The sequence below is a fragment of the Echeneis naucrates genome, chromosome 20 (assembly GCF_900963305.1).
Source record: "Echeneis naucrates chromosome 20, fEcheNa1.1, whole genome shotgun sequence".
In the NCBI taxonomy this organism is placed as follows: domain Eukaryota; kingdom Metazoa; phylum Chordata; class Actinopteri; order Carangiformes; family Echeneidae; genus Echeneis; species Echeneis naucrates.
This window is the reverse complement of record NC_042530.1, coordinates 17,428,456-17,445,421: the sequence shown is the minus strand read 5'-3', so window position 1 is coordinate 17,445,421 and position 16,966 is coordinate 17,428,456. Positions and strand designations below refer to the sequence as shown.

General features: G+C 39.9%; 1 protein-coding gene across 1 annotated transcript in view; it reads right to left on the bottom strand.

Moving 5' to 3' along the window:
• The window catches only part of abca4a (ATP-binding cassette, sub-family A (ABC1), member 4a), a 40,620-nt gene that overhangs the window by 16,323 nt on the left and 7,331 nt on the right, over positions 1-16,966 (bottom strand). Inside the window, exons 8-21 of the mRNA XM_029529504.1 lie at positions 16,685-16,919; positions 16,207-16,346; positions 14,856-14,972; positions 13,937-14,134; positions 3,289-3,494; positions 3,027-3,203; positions 2,655-2,877; positions 2,043-2,264; positions 1,706-1,910; positions 1,496-1,573; positions 1,133-1,356; positions 580-785; positions 323-454; positions 5-144 (exon numbers count right to left, since the gene is read on the bottom strand). Coding sequence (XP_029385364.1) covers positions 5-144; positions 323-454; positions 580-785; positions 1,133-1,356; positions 1,496-1,573; positions 1,706-1,910; positions 2,043-2,264; positions 2,655-2,877; positions 3,027-3,203; positions 3,289-3,494; positions 13,937-14,134; positions 14,856-14,972; positions 16,207-16,346; positions 16,685-16,919 — 2,503 coding nt within the window. The remainder of the gene's footprint in view (positions 1-4; positions 145-322; positions 455-579; positions 786-1,132; positions 1,357-1,495; positions 1,574-1,705; positions 1,911-2,042; positions 2,265-2,654; positions 2,878-3,026; positions 3,204-3,288; positions 3,495-13,936; positions 14,135-14,855; positions 14,973-16,206; positions 16,347-16,684; positions 16,920-16,966) is intronic.

The following is a 16,966-nucleotide window of genomic DNA, read 5'->3' as shown; positions in this document are numbered from 1 at the left end:
AGACCTGAGAGGTTCTTGGTAAGTTCATCCCTTTTGTGAGGTAGACCCAGATCCTGCAGCATGTTCTCCACCTCTTCCTCAGCCTCTGCTATTGGGCGGGCTTTCATCAAGGAGTAGAACAGGATATGCTCTGCTACAGTCATACTGACAGACAACAAGAGAATGAGGGAGAAGCAACTCTAAATCTGCCCATGTGCTAGCTCATTCATCTATTTCGCTGTTTGATGAATTCTCAGATGTGATGCAATGTAATATGCAGTATAGAGGCTCCAAAACTGGAGTCTCCGGTTTTTGACACAATGTAGGGTGGGGGGTTACATACTGCTGAAAAAGAATGTTGTGTTGAGGGCACATTCCTAGAGACAGGCGGATGGTATCCATGTCTGTGCAGATGTTTTGGCCGTAAATGGTTGCTGTCCCCGAAGTGGGAGGGAACATACCCGTTAAAATAGACCTAGGAGAAAGGGTGAAACAAAAAGAGATTGGCAGACAGAAAATGGAGAGCAACATTTAAGATAAATTTCTACATGATAAGAATCTAGATGATTGGTGTTCAGGTACAGTATTTGTTCGACATACATGGTGGTGGTCTTCCCAGCCCCATTGTGGCCCAGAAAGGCAGTAATCTGACTCTCATAAAAATTGATGCTAAGACCATCCACAGCCGGTCTGGAGTTGCTGTCAAATACCTTGACCAGGTCCTGGATACATACGCCCTTTACCAGGTCAGTTGGCTCTGCCTCAAAGAATGACTGATCTGCACACAGCAAAGACAACCACACACTGTCACTGTCAATCAAGTATATTCACTACATTTAAAAAAACAAATACATCACAGCAAATGTGCCTTTTTAGGAACCAAAGCAATAAAATCATAAATGAAATTTAACCAAACTTGAAAAAAATGTCACAATATTCTCCAATGTGTGTCAAAGAAGTAGCACACAGATGCTGGGAGGTCGAAATGGAAAGATAACAGTTTCTATCACTTATTAACTCAGCAATCTGAGAAGGAACTGGCAATGTGTTCACATATGGCAGCAAATGTAATTATAGACAGGGGCATTGAGTTTTCCACAGTGAAATAGAGATAAAATGAGGGGACTGGTCTTGATAAAAGACTTGCAGTTATTATACCGGCTTTGTCCTGGTGTTCTTGGACCTCATCCTGGAGCCCCTTCTCCAGCCTCTCCCTCTGAGCTTGGTGTTTACATGAGCTGGTCTCCTCCAGAGTTTTTACTTTCTCCTGGTTCTCCTCCTGTTCTTCATCAGTCTCCTCTTTTTTCTGCTGCTCACCTTGTTCCTTGTTTACAAGGTTGTCAAAGCCTTTTTTATCCGACCCAAGTGTGTTGGTTCCTTTCAAATAGTGACAGAAAATAACAATACAAATAAATAATTGGCATAGACAACTTACAGTGCATATCATCTGGGATAAATATTTGAAAATATTGGTTTTAGTATAAGCCTCTGTGTTAATGGCAAGTGATAGACTTACTTGAAGCTGGAGTCACAGCGTTGAGCCAATAACAGGGGAGAAGTGGGAAGTAAAATGGCCGGCCAATTCCATACTTTCCTGTAATTGAAGGAAAAGCAATGTCATACCCAAGCTACTGTAAATGTGCATAAATCAAACATCCTGTGTCCCAGAAATGATCTTTAAAAACAAGATGTTACATTTCTCTTCATTTTTCTCGGATACACTGACCAGGGAAGACATTGTCCAAGTACCAGGCCAGCACAGCATACAGTACAGTGTCCAGGCCCATCATGCAGATGGAGATGAGGAAGGAGAACTCGTCACCCTCCAGGGGGCTTGTCTGGATATTGTCCCACTGTAGACCCAGACCTTGCTCTTCGTACCGTGATAGATACTCTGTCCCAAATCCAAATGCCACTTGGGACAGTAAACTCTGAAGGAAGAGGCAAAAGAGGTTTTGAGGACTGATACTGTTATTAGCCTAGGATATATATTAATAGCCTAAGATATATATCTTAATATCTTCTTTGTAATGTAATTTATGGTTAGCCATTGTGACACCCACCACCAGGATCTTCATGTCTTTGGAGATGTGGTCTTGCCAGGCAAAGAAGAAGATGTGTGGGAGGTAAAGGGTAAAGTAAAAAATGCCGCAGCATGCTGCTGCGAGGTTGGCCTGGTTGAAAAAGATGCTGAGGAGGAAGCATTGCATAATGGTAGCCATGGTAAAGGTGAGAAGGAAGAGGAAAAGGATGATTGGGTTGCTGTAGTACAGTACCCTTCCTCCCTGTAAACCAAGGAAACACACAGATTAACACAGATTTTCCCCAATATATTTTTGCAGGCAGCATTAAAACTAAGATTTTTTTATTTGAGGACATTCAGTATTAGACATTGGTTTACACAAAGAAACCACTAGAGGTCAGAACAGGCCAAGCATCTTTTTGTGATAAGAGGACTTCAAACATTCACAGGGTAAATTAGTTAATCATTTACCATCTTTGCTGTAAAAGCAGTGACACAATTCTCATGATGTCATGGTATCAATCAGAGACACTTTGTGTTAATCATCAATTCAATTATGAATGTGGTGGAACACAGGAGGAAAAAGCTGGTGTGCACACATTACACTGTAAAGATCAGACTAAGAGACATCTTCTTGGTGATTGTGCCTCACCGTGATGATAGCTGTGAGGAGAGCAGTGCTAGTCCCCATAATGATGAAGCTGTCAATAAACCACGTGGACCAGATGACACCATTGGTGAACCCCATGGCCTTCATGGTCTCCTTTAAACGGAGTTCTTTCTCTAAAACGATACTCTTGACTATCATGGACACAGAGTAGACCCAGGCCAGTACCATGAAGATAGGGAAACATCGATTCAGTGTCAGCATGAAGCTAGATGAAGGAGGTGGAGAGGAAATTAGATGGTGGGGAGCAAGTCATTACTCATGCTAGAACTGTACGTCTAAATTATGACTGAAAATTATGCCTTTAAACTCAAAAACAGAAATAAAGTCATCCTGCCGATCACAATGTCAACTCACAGATCATCCACATAACAAGGATAGGGCATTTGCTGAAGGTAAACCCCTAGTGGCCATTCCTTTCCCGTCTGAGTCTTGATAATCCCATGCTCTATTATGTCCTGCAGATAAGCGAAGCCACTCCAAACATAACGGAGGTCATCCATAGGATCAGCTCTGGGGCCAGGGTCCCAATATCTGAGCAGCACATAAATAGTTAGTCTTAAAGTTTGTCATCATCATTTCGATAAACTCATAATTCAAACTTCAGTTTGAGTCTAACCTGTCTTTGACCTTATTGGTGCGCTCCACTGCATCAATATCCATACGAATCTTGAACTTCACATGAGGTGGGACATTGGTGGTCCAAGGGTACATATTTACAAAGATAAGGCCTGCCAAGAACTTGCTGTCCTCCAGGAGGTTCAGGGCTCGTTGTGTGATGGCATCCTCATCAGGCAGAGCAACAAACCTATCCAGGATCATACACTGGGAGAGGGAGGAAAAACAAACATATAAAGGGTGATGTAAGAGCTGGGAGCCAGCAAAACACCATTAAAGAGGTGAATACTAATGCTAGCATGCTAACATGCTTATAGTGAAAATGCTAATGCCACAGTTTACAATGTGCACCATCATAGTTTAGCTTATTATCAGGCTAACATCAGCTTATTAGAACTAAACAACGTACAGCTGAGGCTGTCATTCCCTTTATTAATCATAAAGCAAAGCTGACCCAACAAAGATTCAGATGACGACTGAAAATTATTGCCAGAGTTGTTAGAAATGATCCTGAGTGGCTGAAACATTTGAACCAATTGTCACAACTTGAAACCACACATCTCAACTACATACTGAAATTAAATGAAAATTCAGGGGTATATTCCAGTCATCAAGATTCAGTCTTTGGTGAAATTGAATGTCTAAATTGTGGCAATCCTGCCTGTACTGTAGATGATGAGATCTTTCACCAGATCAGTGATACTCTTCTTCTGAGAGCCATTCTCCTTGTGTGGCAAACAGCTTGACCATCATGTGTAAAAATGTTTCCATCACTTACAAGTTTATCAGAAAAGTATTATTTATTTATTTTATTAATTAATTTATTTATTTTTCATATCATAGCAGTTCATTGCATCCATGTATTCTTTAAAAAGATGAGAAACCCAGTCAAAGTAAATGGTGGGGGGCATCAATTTTTACCACTGGGATCCCACACAAACATATATACACACATACATGCCCATTAAAAAAAGAAATACATTCTGAAATGATATGCATTTCCTATATCTGAACTCGCTCCAGCATTCATTGACTCAGTGCAGACTGTGTGGTGCGATACACATGCATGCTGCCAACATGCAACCAACCAGCCATCAAGCCTACAGCCATTGTTGGTGCTTTATAAAGGGCAGTGGATGGAGTGACAGCTGTATCTAATCGGCCTCAATCGTTCCGACTCTCCCCGTCACACTCAAGTGCTGTAAGCTTTAACTTGGACAAAAACTTGAGCACCAACCATCCACCCAACCATGCCCTGAGGAGCCCCTCATGGCACCCCCCAGGGCGATAGGCCTCTCCTTCATATTAGCTCCCGCAAGAAAGGGGAGATTTCAACATTGCTTTAAATACACTAGCTCACTTTAAGTGTTGAAGGCCTTCACAAGAGATGGTATGTGATGCGTTCTCATTTTCTTTAAGCCTCCACTAGGTCAATAGTAAACAAAAACAACCTGACGGTTGGATTTTTTCTCTGGCTCTCACCTACCAGGGTAGATTTCAATGTCTCTGGACAGGGAGACAAATTGCAGAGTGTAAAGACAGCTTGTCTTAACTCTCAAATCAAGTGGAGAATGGAATTGAGAACACAGTGGTCAGGCAACAGCGGTATTAAAATCAGCAAGAGACAAGACCTGTGTCTAATTGATTATTTCATGAATAGGCCTGTCCTAGAATTTCACACTTCAGGTGAATACCAATGTGCAAAAACAGTCTTACCATCTTACTGTCCAATAGGAGGAAAGTTGAAAAAAGTTTGTAAATGATCCTGACACCTTATTTTCATTTGGAATTTAAAGCCCTCTGTGACTAGTCATTGTAAGCTTTTACACTTGTCAGCCAGCACTTTATTAGGATCACCATACTAACACTGGATGGTGTTAGTCTTCCATCCATCTTCTACCACTTTTCTGTTTTCGGGGTCGCCGGGGTGCTGGAGCCAATCCCAGCCAATGTCCTGGACAAGGGGTGGGGTAAACCCGGACAGGTAGCCAGTCCATCACAGGGCCAACACACAAAGACAAACAGAGACAAACATCCACTTACGCTTGCATTCAGACCTACAGACAATTTAAAATCACCAGTTAACCTAGATATGCATATCTTTGGATGGTGGGAGGAAACTCACGCACATGCAAACTCCACACAGAAAACTCCCAACCCAGGCTGGGAAATTTCAAAGATGATTGTCAATTAGTCAAACAACACAAAGAGCACATTTTAATTTCTACTAAATTGTGTTGTTAATCTGATTGAGTCCAACAACTTGATTTTTACACATTAAAGGAAAACTATAATTTTTCAGCCTCTTCATTGGCATAAACCCCAAGAGAGGTACCAAGACTGGACGAGGCAAAGTCATATCCAAGAAAACGGGCAAAGTCACAAACAAAAAGACTACAACAGTCAAATCATATGCGTCCACTCTGCTCAGGAGACTCATGGACTTTGAATGGGAATTCATTTGAGATGGTGAGATTATTCAATCCCATTACTCACATATATTTTTCAAAACACCAGTTTGTCTCAATCTTCTCTCTTCTCTCTACCGCTCCCTCTCAACGTCACCTGCTTTTTTCCTTCACCTCTCACCAGAGTAGTCTAAATCCTTTTTTTCTTCTCTGTCTGATATATTTTATTCTCTCAGTCATCCTTTTACTCATGACATCTCTTTCGTACACCTTGTATTTGTTCCGTCATTCTCTCTGTGTTATTGTGTTCTGTTTCTGAAACTACACATAAACTATTTGCATGTTTCAGGTTGGAATGTTATGGTTGTCCGAAGTGTTAGTTCATGGCTTGAGACATTTTTTTCTAATGATAAGAAGGAATGAGGGGCACAAATTTTAATTTTTTATGTGAGAAGTTATATATGTTATTTTGAAGCTGATCTCTCTCACACACACACAGCTAATTGAGATGGATAAAGAAAATTGGTGTCTTTGACTGTCCAAATTTAATTTGAGCTGTTTTTGAGGGGCATTATATTTGAAAAGCCTTTTTTTAATTTAACATTCTTTGTTTTATTTGTACCACTGATATATGGGCCATACAGTATATTCTTACTGTACAGTAGGTAGCCTACTCCACAAAGCATGTTTAGTAGGTTTAACTTCTGAAATTTGACTTATCATAACTTGAATTGTGAATCAATATTAAATCATATTCAAAGAGCCAGCTCAAATGTTGCTTTACATTCTCAAAACAATATCACAATAATGTAATATTTTCATACTTACAGTAGCTGGCTAACTTTCTAATCCTGCTTTGTGGAGCAGTCCCCTGGTTCAAAGCTACCTAACATGATGCAGTTTCTTCAAGTGAACTGTTTAATCTGTTCTGGTCACCTGGTTTAATTTTTAAAGACTGTCTCACACTGTATTTTTTTTTTTTTTTTGATATATTGTTAGTTTAAAAAGTTGATAAAGTTGATCATGTCAATATTTCTGAGTCTAAGTGTCTTTCATTGCACTATTTTCAACAAAAAGGCATTTTGAGAGAGAAGGCTGTCTCCGGTTTTTGTCAGCACTCATTTAACATGCAATTGTTCTGCAAGTGAAGTTTTCAACTTTACATTCAATGAAAAAGTAAAGTGCAATTAGAATCTGTGTTTTGTTTTTTGTTTTTTTCTTACATTGTAATCAAAGGATTGAATAATCAGTGACTATGTTATTCATTCGCAAAGGACATTTTGTTGTGGTTTGCCTTTGCTGCTTGTAGCCAGGTTCAAACTGATGAAAGCCTAAAATCAGTGAGGTCCATTAACATGTTTTTTTTAAGTGCCTTTAATCGTATGCAATCATATGACTATTCCTATGTGTATAACCTGTCATAACCTGTATTAATTTAGGTTTTTAAAATGGTTTATTAAAATGTATGTAAATAATACAAACTAAATAGTCATTTAATTGTAAAATACTGTGAAAGTAACTTTAAAAACCAGTTCATTATGTATTTTTCATTGTCAGTACAAAACTGTAAATTGAGTAATAGTAAAAAGACGGTACTTTTACAGTAACATGACAGTTGTTGACTGTTTTTTACAGGAAATTTTCTAACAGTGAACTTTTATTGATCACTGAAGGGAAACTGTACTAGAATAATCAAGCAGAGTAAAAATACAGACACTAAAACACAAGAGGCTAGTATTGTCTTGCTGTCCATGCTGATGATAGATTCTAACCCTGCAATCTACTGCCCCAGCAGAAAATCCAGATTCAGACCAAGCTATGTTTTTCCAGTATATTGGTGAGCTTGTGTCCATTGCAGCCTCAGGTGTCTTTTAGGACCTAATATGGTCCTCTACCGTTGTGATCAGTCTCTCCCATCAACAAGGTGTTTCCTTCAGTATAAACAACTGATGTTTCTGAGGCAGTTTTGGTCATGGTCTGTTGTAGTTCCTTGAGCTCACACTATTGATATTCATGCTTTATACGATCGGTGTGATGGCTTTATCATCGTTAGGTACCTAAGCCCAGGGGCCTTATTGTCTCCCTCACTCATTTGATTTGGTAATAAGCGCTGCCTTTTTCTGTTGCGATCCAGTCAAGGTTTTCTCTTTCTGCCTCCCAGTTTGCCCCAACAAGATCCACAGATTGTGAAGAGGAAGCAACTAGCTGTCATCTTCCTTTTACCCAGCCAAGATCAAGATATCACCCATGTAGCTGTCTTTATATGGGATTAATGGTGGGTAAACATTGGTCAGTTTAATGTCTCCTCTATAGACGTGTGTTGAGAATTTATTTGAGAAGACATTATTTGTTAAAAACATCAGTCAGACAATAAATAAGTTAAAATTCTAATGATAAAAATTCATAACAGAGAAGTGTAAAAATTCAGTTAAATCCAGAACCAGAATTTCATCTGGTTGTCATGACATTAAAAGGGACTACATTGATGCAACTATGTGATGCTTTGAGAAGCAAAAACCTGAAAGTTATGCGATGACATGTTGGGTTTTGTTGTGGCAGGAAGAAGCTATGCTGTGCCTTGTTTTAGCTGCACATGCTGTAATTGTATTTTTCCCCCTTTGTTCACTAAAGAAAGTCAAATCACAGGAATCTGTGAAGGTCTTCCAATCACAAACTCCTGTGTGGCTTTCAATGCCATGCAGAGCAGCACCCCACTCCTGAAGCTGTTCAGATTGGATTAAGGACAATGTGCCCTGTCAGCAGATTGTCTACATTCTGTCGTTGAAACTTTTGGCTGCTCTTCCATATCAGTGTCATCATGGAGTGGGAGGTTGGCACTCACACACACACTGGTCCTTTTTAACTGTTAATAATCTACTCAGTTTGTTCCCTTGCTGCTCCCCTCTCAACCATATCATGTCCACAAACCTTTTGACTTGTTTTTCTCTAACAAGGACAGTTTTTCCACTCTAATACACCTCAACCCTCATGCCTTCAGTTTGAACATAGAAAAAATGGTGAGCTGAAATTTTATCTCTCTTGTCTGGAGGGCAAGACATTCTCTGTATGATGATAAAGGATAAAGGTTTTTCCTTGCCACTATTGGAGAGATATAGTTGGTCTTTAAAACAGCTCCATAAAGGGTTAGACCTGCTCTATATGTAAAGTGCCTTGATGTAACTTTGCTATGATTTGGCCCAATACAAATGCATTTGATTTGATTTGATATTTCCTCATGGAGGACATTGAGGCATATTATTTAGTTTTGACACCATTGCTGATTTTTATCATGAAGACAAGCCGGTCCTTTGTAGTTACAGACATACATAGTTACTACGTCTACATGATACCTAAAAAAAAAAAACAAAACTGGACTTTTAAAGTTTATGTAAACATGTTAGCTTGACTATAATCAAATTTCCACTTCATCCATGAGTGTTTTTTAGTTCAACATTCTTTGGGCTTTTCTGGGTCCACAACATTGATCTAAATAACGAGGGACATGGCCTCTGTGACATCACCAACAGGTTAAGGCTTTTAAGCTCAGAGGGGACAGATCCATGAATGCCATCTTGCCAGTGACTCTAATCCAGTAATGTGGAAAGCGTAGGAGAGCACGTGGAGCTGAGAGCTGAGCCAAGCAAGTGCTTACTAACTAACCTGTCCATCAAAAGGTCACACTTTCTGCAAATTACAGAACTTTAAGCTGTACAGTTAGCAAAATTAGTTGTAGAGGCTAGAATCATTTTTCGGTTTATTTCTGCTGTGAAGATGGCCATTTTAATGTGGGTGTCCAAGTAGATCATCTCTCGTTGAACCTCAAGCAGCACATCTTACACCAACAGTGATACCAAATTCAATCGATAATATATTTTCCTTCAGTCTGAGGTTTATTGTGAATAGAAACTAAATCTAATGAGATGTAGTATTTAATGCACAACACAGCATGGCTCAGTGAACATCAGACCTGTGCGTGATTCAACATGGCAGCACACACCTGAACGCAACCAAACAAGTTCACCTTTAAACACCAATCACAATCTGAATCCTCAAATCCTCAGAACTACAGGAAACACTTCCCCGCGATGTCATTGCTGTGGACAAACTATATGTCAACGGCCAGCTATTCCGGAGATCACTCTTGGCTCTATTAAAGCGCGTCTCCTCTCTCCACCTGAGGTTCATCAGACTCACCGAGTTCACCAGATTCACCCGAGCATGGTAATAATATGCTTAAGTTAACGGATGAAGGCAACATCAATTTCTCTCATTCATTCATTCTTTCAAGCCTGTGTTAATCATTTAAAAATATACAAATGCAAATTGCACGCTGTATAACATGCTGTTCTCACCCACGGAAAATGTGTATTTATCTCACCCTGTTGTTTTTCCTGTTGTTGTTTTGTGTTACACTTTATTTTCGAATGTGATGTTTATATGGTTTGCAGTGCAATTATATAGTATGCACTTACATTGGCCACATACATGCACTCTCTTCCTCTTCAGCACCGCCACACGCATGCACTCTCACACACACACATACATACACACACACACACACAGAGCTACACTTTACACATTCACACATACACACATTGTCACTTGGAATGTGCGCGGAACCAGCTCAGATGAAAAACCCGTCTACCCCAAGCAGGAAATCATATATTAAGCTCATCACAGTTTTTGCACACCTATACAGCTAGTTATAACACCAAACAAAGAGGCGAAGCCATTCTAATTAACAATGACATTAGGACATAATGTCCATTGTAGACCCAGAAGTTAGGTTTATAATAGTTAGCATATCTGCACGCAACACCGAGGTATGTATTGCCAATATATATGGTCCAAATGTTGATGACCCCTCCTTCTTCCACAGCTTCTTCACAGCACTTTCAGCCCACAGACACAGCACTTATAGTAGGAGAGGACTTCAACCTGGCATTCAGCCCACAGGTGGACAGAATCAGTAGAGCAGTTAGCCAACGCAACTACCAATCATCCAAGATAATAAAGCAGTATATGAGTGATTTTGGTCTTTACGATGCTTGGCGTTCGCGTCACTGCACATTGAAGGAATACACCTACTACTCGCCAGTCCACCACTCTTCTATTCCCATTTAGATCACTCACTTTTTAATTAGCAATTCAATTGTGAAGGATGTCTTTGACACCAAGATCCACCCCATTGCCATCAGCAACTACACACCAGTCACTCTGACACTCACAAAAAAAATCTAAAACACCACCTTCTAAACAATGGAGATTTAATACATCGTTGCTTAAGGACTCCAACTTAAATTAACTAAACTAAATGAATTACTCAACATCAAAATACAATTCCAACTGCAGAGATTACGCTTGGAGAACTTTGAACATAGCAATAAATCCAGCAGATTTCTAGCAAACCCACTAAAACAGAACAAAGGAAGCAAAACAATATCATCAATAAAAAACTGCACTGGGAAAATAACCTGTGACCCATAAGAAATAAATCAAATTTTTAGGGAAGTCTATAAAAAACTTTATTCGTCTGAGATTAACCCCTCCAAGTCCAGCACTGAAACCTTTCTAAGCACCGCAGAACTTCAAAAAGCCCTCAAACATATGCCAAACAGGAAAGCCCCGGGACCAGATGGTTTCCCTACAGAATTCTACAAAGAGTTCTGGCCAGTGCTTGCACCAATATTTTACAGGATGCTCACAGAAATGCAGGAAACCTCGACCTTTCCACCGCACATGAACTGTGAAAATATTAGCCTCCTCTTTAAACTGGACGAAGACCCTGCACTCCCATTAAGCTACCATCCAATATCAGTTATAAATGTAGATATTAAAATTATTTGCAAGGCGCTAGCTAGAAGACTTGAAAAAGTAACACCTCACATAATACATCACAACCAAACTGGGTTTATTAAAGGCCGACACTCTATCAACAACACCCGCAGCCAGCACCATCAACCTGATAGACTATTGTAACAGTCAGAGCAAAGATGCCATGATAGTCTCCCTAGACGCAGAAAAAGCAATCAACAGGGTAAATTGGAATTTTCTCCTCACCACATTACAAAAGTTTGGGTTCGGCGATAACTTTGGGAGCTGGATCAAAATCTTGTATCGCTCTCCCGGTGCTTGTGTTAGAACAAAAGATCAAACTTCTCCAAGCTTTTCTCTCCAAAGGGGAACCAGGCAGGATTGCCCACTTTCTCCCTCCCTTTTTGCTATATTTATAGAGCTACTTGCAGCTGCAGTTCAGCAGAAAAGTATTAAAAGGAAGTGAGAGCAAATGTGAACCATAAGATAAGTCTTTATCTTGATGATGTATTACTTTTCCTACGAAATGAGCAAACGTCTCTCCCTGAAATAATAGCACTCATTGACAAATTCTCAACCATCTCTGACTAGTCTATTAATTAGAGCAAATCAACTGTACTACCAATAAACTCATATTTCCAGAGTACGTTAACCACCCCACTACAGCCAGGAAACATTAGATACCTAGGTATCGACATCCCCACCAAACTTTCTGACCTGACACAGCTGAACCACACCATCCAAATTAAAGAAATAGAGGACGACCTCACACCATGAAGGACACTTCCCACATCACTTATGGGAAGAGTAGCAGTGAAAATGATTATCTTGCCAAAAAACTGTTCTTTCAATGGTTCCAACCCAACCTGACTTGGTTCAAATCACTAGACTCTCACATCTCCAAATTTCTTGGGAAAGCTAAACCATTACATATCAGTGTAAAGGCTTTACAAATGAGTAAAAATCCTGGTGGTTTGAAATTACCAAACTTTTAAAATTACTACTTACCAATACATTACAATAAAAACTAAAATTGATGAAGCCAAACACTTTAGACCAAGTGTGGCTCAAAATTGAGGAAACATTTCGCATAGAAATCCAAATCTCTGATCTGCCCTTTATCAGTCCTACTATCATGCATCACAGCTGCTTCAAGTGTATTAGCATCAGCAACACCCTCACAGCTTGGTGGGAATTCCTCAAAAGAAATGGGTTCTCCAACATCCCTTGTAGGCTCACGCCTATCTGGAACAATCCTGACATCCTGCAAAATAAAAAAATCTATCCATTTTTCAGCATGGGTTGATAAAGGGATAAAACACTTAAACTATATCCTCCAAGACAACAAATTCATACAATTCAATGAAATCACACCAATAATAGCACCAACAAAAACAAATTTCTGGAATATTTTCAGCTCCAATCTATAATTCAGGCATGGTTTGACCTTAGCCAACAGGATTTAGAGCTTCCCCCCAGAATAACAGATTTTCTACAGCTTTTACCGGCTAAACTACTGTCTAAAATTAACTTTATACTGTCTACAACAGATCTAACAACCCAGACCCTAACCTTTGGATAAAAACCTGTTCCAACACGTTAAAGTGATACAAAATAGAAACCTACAATTAATAAATTACAAGGTTCTACATTGAAACACACTATAAAGGACAAAGGATGTTCAAACTGGGCCTCACACAAACAAATGTTTGACTGACTCTCTAGATTGCTATCTGCATGCTCTTTGGCTTTGTACACCTGTCAACAACTGCTGGCATAGGGTTATCGAAGATTTATCACGATTGGCAAAGTTTGATCTGGTCCCCAATAATTTAATCTATCACATAATTCGACGTGGAGAGGCTGGCCCTCGTGGCTCTGGCCCTGCCCTGCCGGTTATCCTGGGCTGGGGGGCGTGTGTTCTGGTCACCCGCATCACCTACCCACAGCATCCAATGGCAAACCGTAGGTTACACACATAAACACCTCACATTGGATGGAAAACCCTGATCTCACGGTTTATGTTGATATTCTTGTTGTCATTTCTGTGTGCCCGTCTTCCCCATGATAATAGTGTTGCTGCTGCTGTTGTTGTACCCCCCCCCCCCCCAGTCTTCCCTATCCTGTTCTCTCTTTCTATCCACTCCTGAGCCTCAGCTTTACCAGCAAATCAATACGATTGCCAATGAAGTTAAATGCAAATGGCAAGTATGCCAGACTTCTTCACAGAGTAAAACAGTTTCAGCACAACAAGGCACCAGGAGCATTCATACTGCCTGCCTCAGCTGATGAACAGGACAGGTTAAAAAAATAAATAATGCACAGCACTTCTGCCAAATGATTGGACAACACCTTAAATAAGCATGCGTACGAATGAATTTTACCAACAAAAACGTATCGTCAGCATTTTCAGTGATGTCAACTCACATCCCCATACTGGTTAAGAATCCGAATGACCCGGTCGATAAGGTTGAAGATGTCTCTCCAGTCAAAATCAGGCACATCTCTCGGCCGGTCCTCTGGTGGGCCATTGTAAAGGAAATTGAGGATGTGTTTGGAGGAAAACAATGCGTCCTCCAGATTCCTATCAATGAAATCCATCACTGATGGATTACAGATGGTGTCCTGAAAAAAAGGAAATACAGGAACAATCTTTATTTACCCAACTTTTTCCCAAGGAAGAGGTTGCTGAGATACCAGCAATAACATTTCATAACAAGCAGCCACGAAATTAAATTTGTTCAGAATAACTGCTCTAATTATGAATCTACCAAGCAATTGTCGTATTTTTTCATTCAAACTTTTAGAGGGAGGGAAGGAAATTGAAATACTGTTAATCTGCTGACTGTAAATAAAAATTTAAGCATAAGGCTTATTAATGGGTGGAGCAGAGCCTAATAAGAGCAAATATGGCCAGTATTGGGGATAAATGGACAAAGGGACAAAGGCAGAGAGAAATAGATTATAATAATTAGCGTAAACCCATAATTAGGGCTTTGTATTCAAACAGGAAATTTTGGAAACTCCTGAGACTCAACAAAAAAATCCCAAGTGAGCAAAAGAGCAGGATAAAGTTAGAATAGCAATTTTAATCATTTTTTTAAAAGATGGTTATTGAACCTTGTCAATGTCCAGTCAATGGCAACACAAAAGGAGATCCTGATCCTGCTTGAGAGCTGCTGTATCAAGAACAGTAAAGCTGCATTCAGAAGTATTAGTTTAAAATGATTTATTGGCTTTGCCAAAGGTGTTTATACAATGACCTAACCCTAATCCTGCCCTCATAAATTATTGTGCTCTAGTGTACCATTAAACTTCATTGTTTAGTAACACTGTTTTGTCCTACCCGGATTATCTTAACTTGAACTCCATCTTGAAAGAAAGCATAGATCTGAGGAGCCACTTCCTCCCAGGCTTTCCCCATTATCCTCAGCCTCTCGAGCTCCTCAAATGTAGTGTTAGCCTGCCAGAGAAATTGAAACGTGTGTTCAAAGAATGGAGGAAACTCATGAAAAATAAAGACGCACATCCAACTAGTCTAAAAAAATTCCAGATTTTGCTACACAACAGTCAGAAATATGCACCTATATTCTGATAAAATTAAAAGAAATAAACACGTTGGAGTGAACATCAAATCCCACATGAATACACATGCACATGTGTACACAACACTCACAAACTTAAATACTGACACTATCACAAGTCCTTCTAATCTCTTTCTACAGTACATACCATTCCCACATTAAACTCCCTGTGAAAGCAGGCTTTTGAAAAGATGCACATACATTCACACACAAAGAATTCCCCTGGGCCTGTTCTGATAACCAGCAACTGCAACAAATGCACTCTGCGCAGTACTTTGTGGCAAAAAAACTGGCTGTTTCAGTATTCCATCACATGCAGTGGTGGGTGAAAGTGCTCAAGAGTACTCCCAGTTAAACGCCTCTTGTCTGTGTCTGATTTTGGGTGACAATGGGGACAATGGAGCTGGGCTGACAATGGAGACTGTTGGTGACAACTGGCCGAATGTATTCAGCCTGCCCAGTGAATCTCAGTCAGGTTCCCACAAGTGAGCACTTCTTCACTCAGACGAAAAAAAATACGGGACAAGGTGATGGTGGTTAAAGCAGCTAAGTCAGGTAAGTTCGCGAAATGAACAGAAAAAAAAAAAAAATGCAGTCAGTGATTTATGAACACCAATAACTGCTTCTTCTGCAAGGTCATTCTCCTGTTAAGATATGTATGTGGGAAAACTATCATATACCCAAAGCACAAAGAAGTATTTGAAGATGCCCCCTTTAAATTTTGTTTAGTTTATTCTAAACTATATTGGGTGCATACCATTCTAACCCTAACCCTTTCAGCTAATGTTTATCTGTCAGTGTTTATTCCTCCAGTGTTTGCAAAGAATTACCGAAGAAAAAAGCACAAAATTATATATCAGACAAAACGCAAGAGCTTTAAACAACACAAATCCGCATCCAAAAACAAATGGGTGGACATGACCAGACGATGACTGACCTTCTTTGGAGAGAAAAATGCATTGACTACAGTATAGGTTTGCCTGCCTTATTCATTAGCAGATGAGATATCCAGTATCCACCGTTTGAACTACTCTGTTCATCACATTTTTTCATATATTACTGGAGCCTCCTTATTGTCACTGCCTGTTCACAAGCAGCAGCTTTACTACTTACATTTCGTATGATCTGTCTCACAGCCGGCGAATCAGGTGCATAGAGGATCTGTCCCATTAGCATAGGCTTGACAGAGTTCCACACAATCCTGGTGGCAGGGTTGGACTCCAGTTCTCTCATCAGATCATTGCAGAAAGGAGCTGGAGAAAAGGATTGTGTACACACACACTGTCAGCCACTGGTTTCCAACGATAGAAAGACAGCAGCATATCATTAAATAAATTAGCCAATACCTTGCATGTTTATCCAAAAATGCAAAGTACCAAGTTGGATTATGAAGGAGGGGGGGATTTCTAAAAAAATCCAAACAGGCATCCATGTACACACTATAATCCTAAGTCTTTCATATGAAGCCAAAATACTAATGTATCATCCACTTTCTATCAATATACTTTACTGCAGAAAATGTTTATAATAGATCTGAAAGATGGGGGCAACCTACTCTGTAATCTATTACACTAATGTCTGGTCTACTCACTGGTGCTGTTGTCATTTGTGTAGTGTCCCTGTGCTCTGCCACTGCTGATTCCTAAGAAGGCTTTGTAGTTATTGTCTTCATACCAATTAAAGGAAGTGACTTGGGAGAAGGCCCCTTCATTGTAGCCACATACCAGACAGGACGCAGCAGCCATCACTGGGCTGAAGGATAGATTGTTCTGGAAGAGAGGAGTCATGATCTGGAGCAGCTCCTGAGAGCTATTCCTCTGGAACAACTGTGGAGAGAGAATCGAAGGAACACAGGGCTGAAGTATGAGCAGAG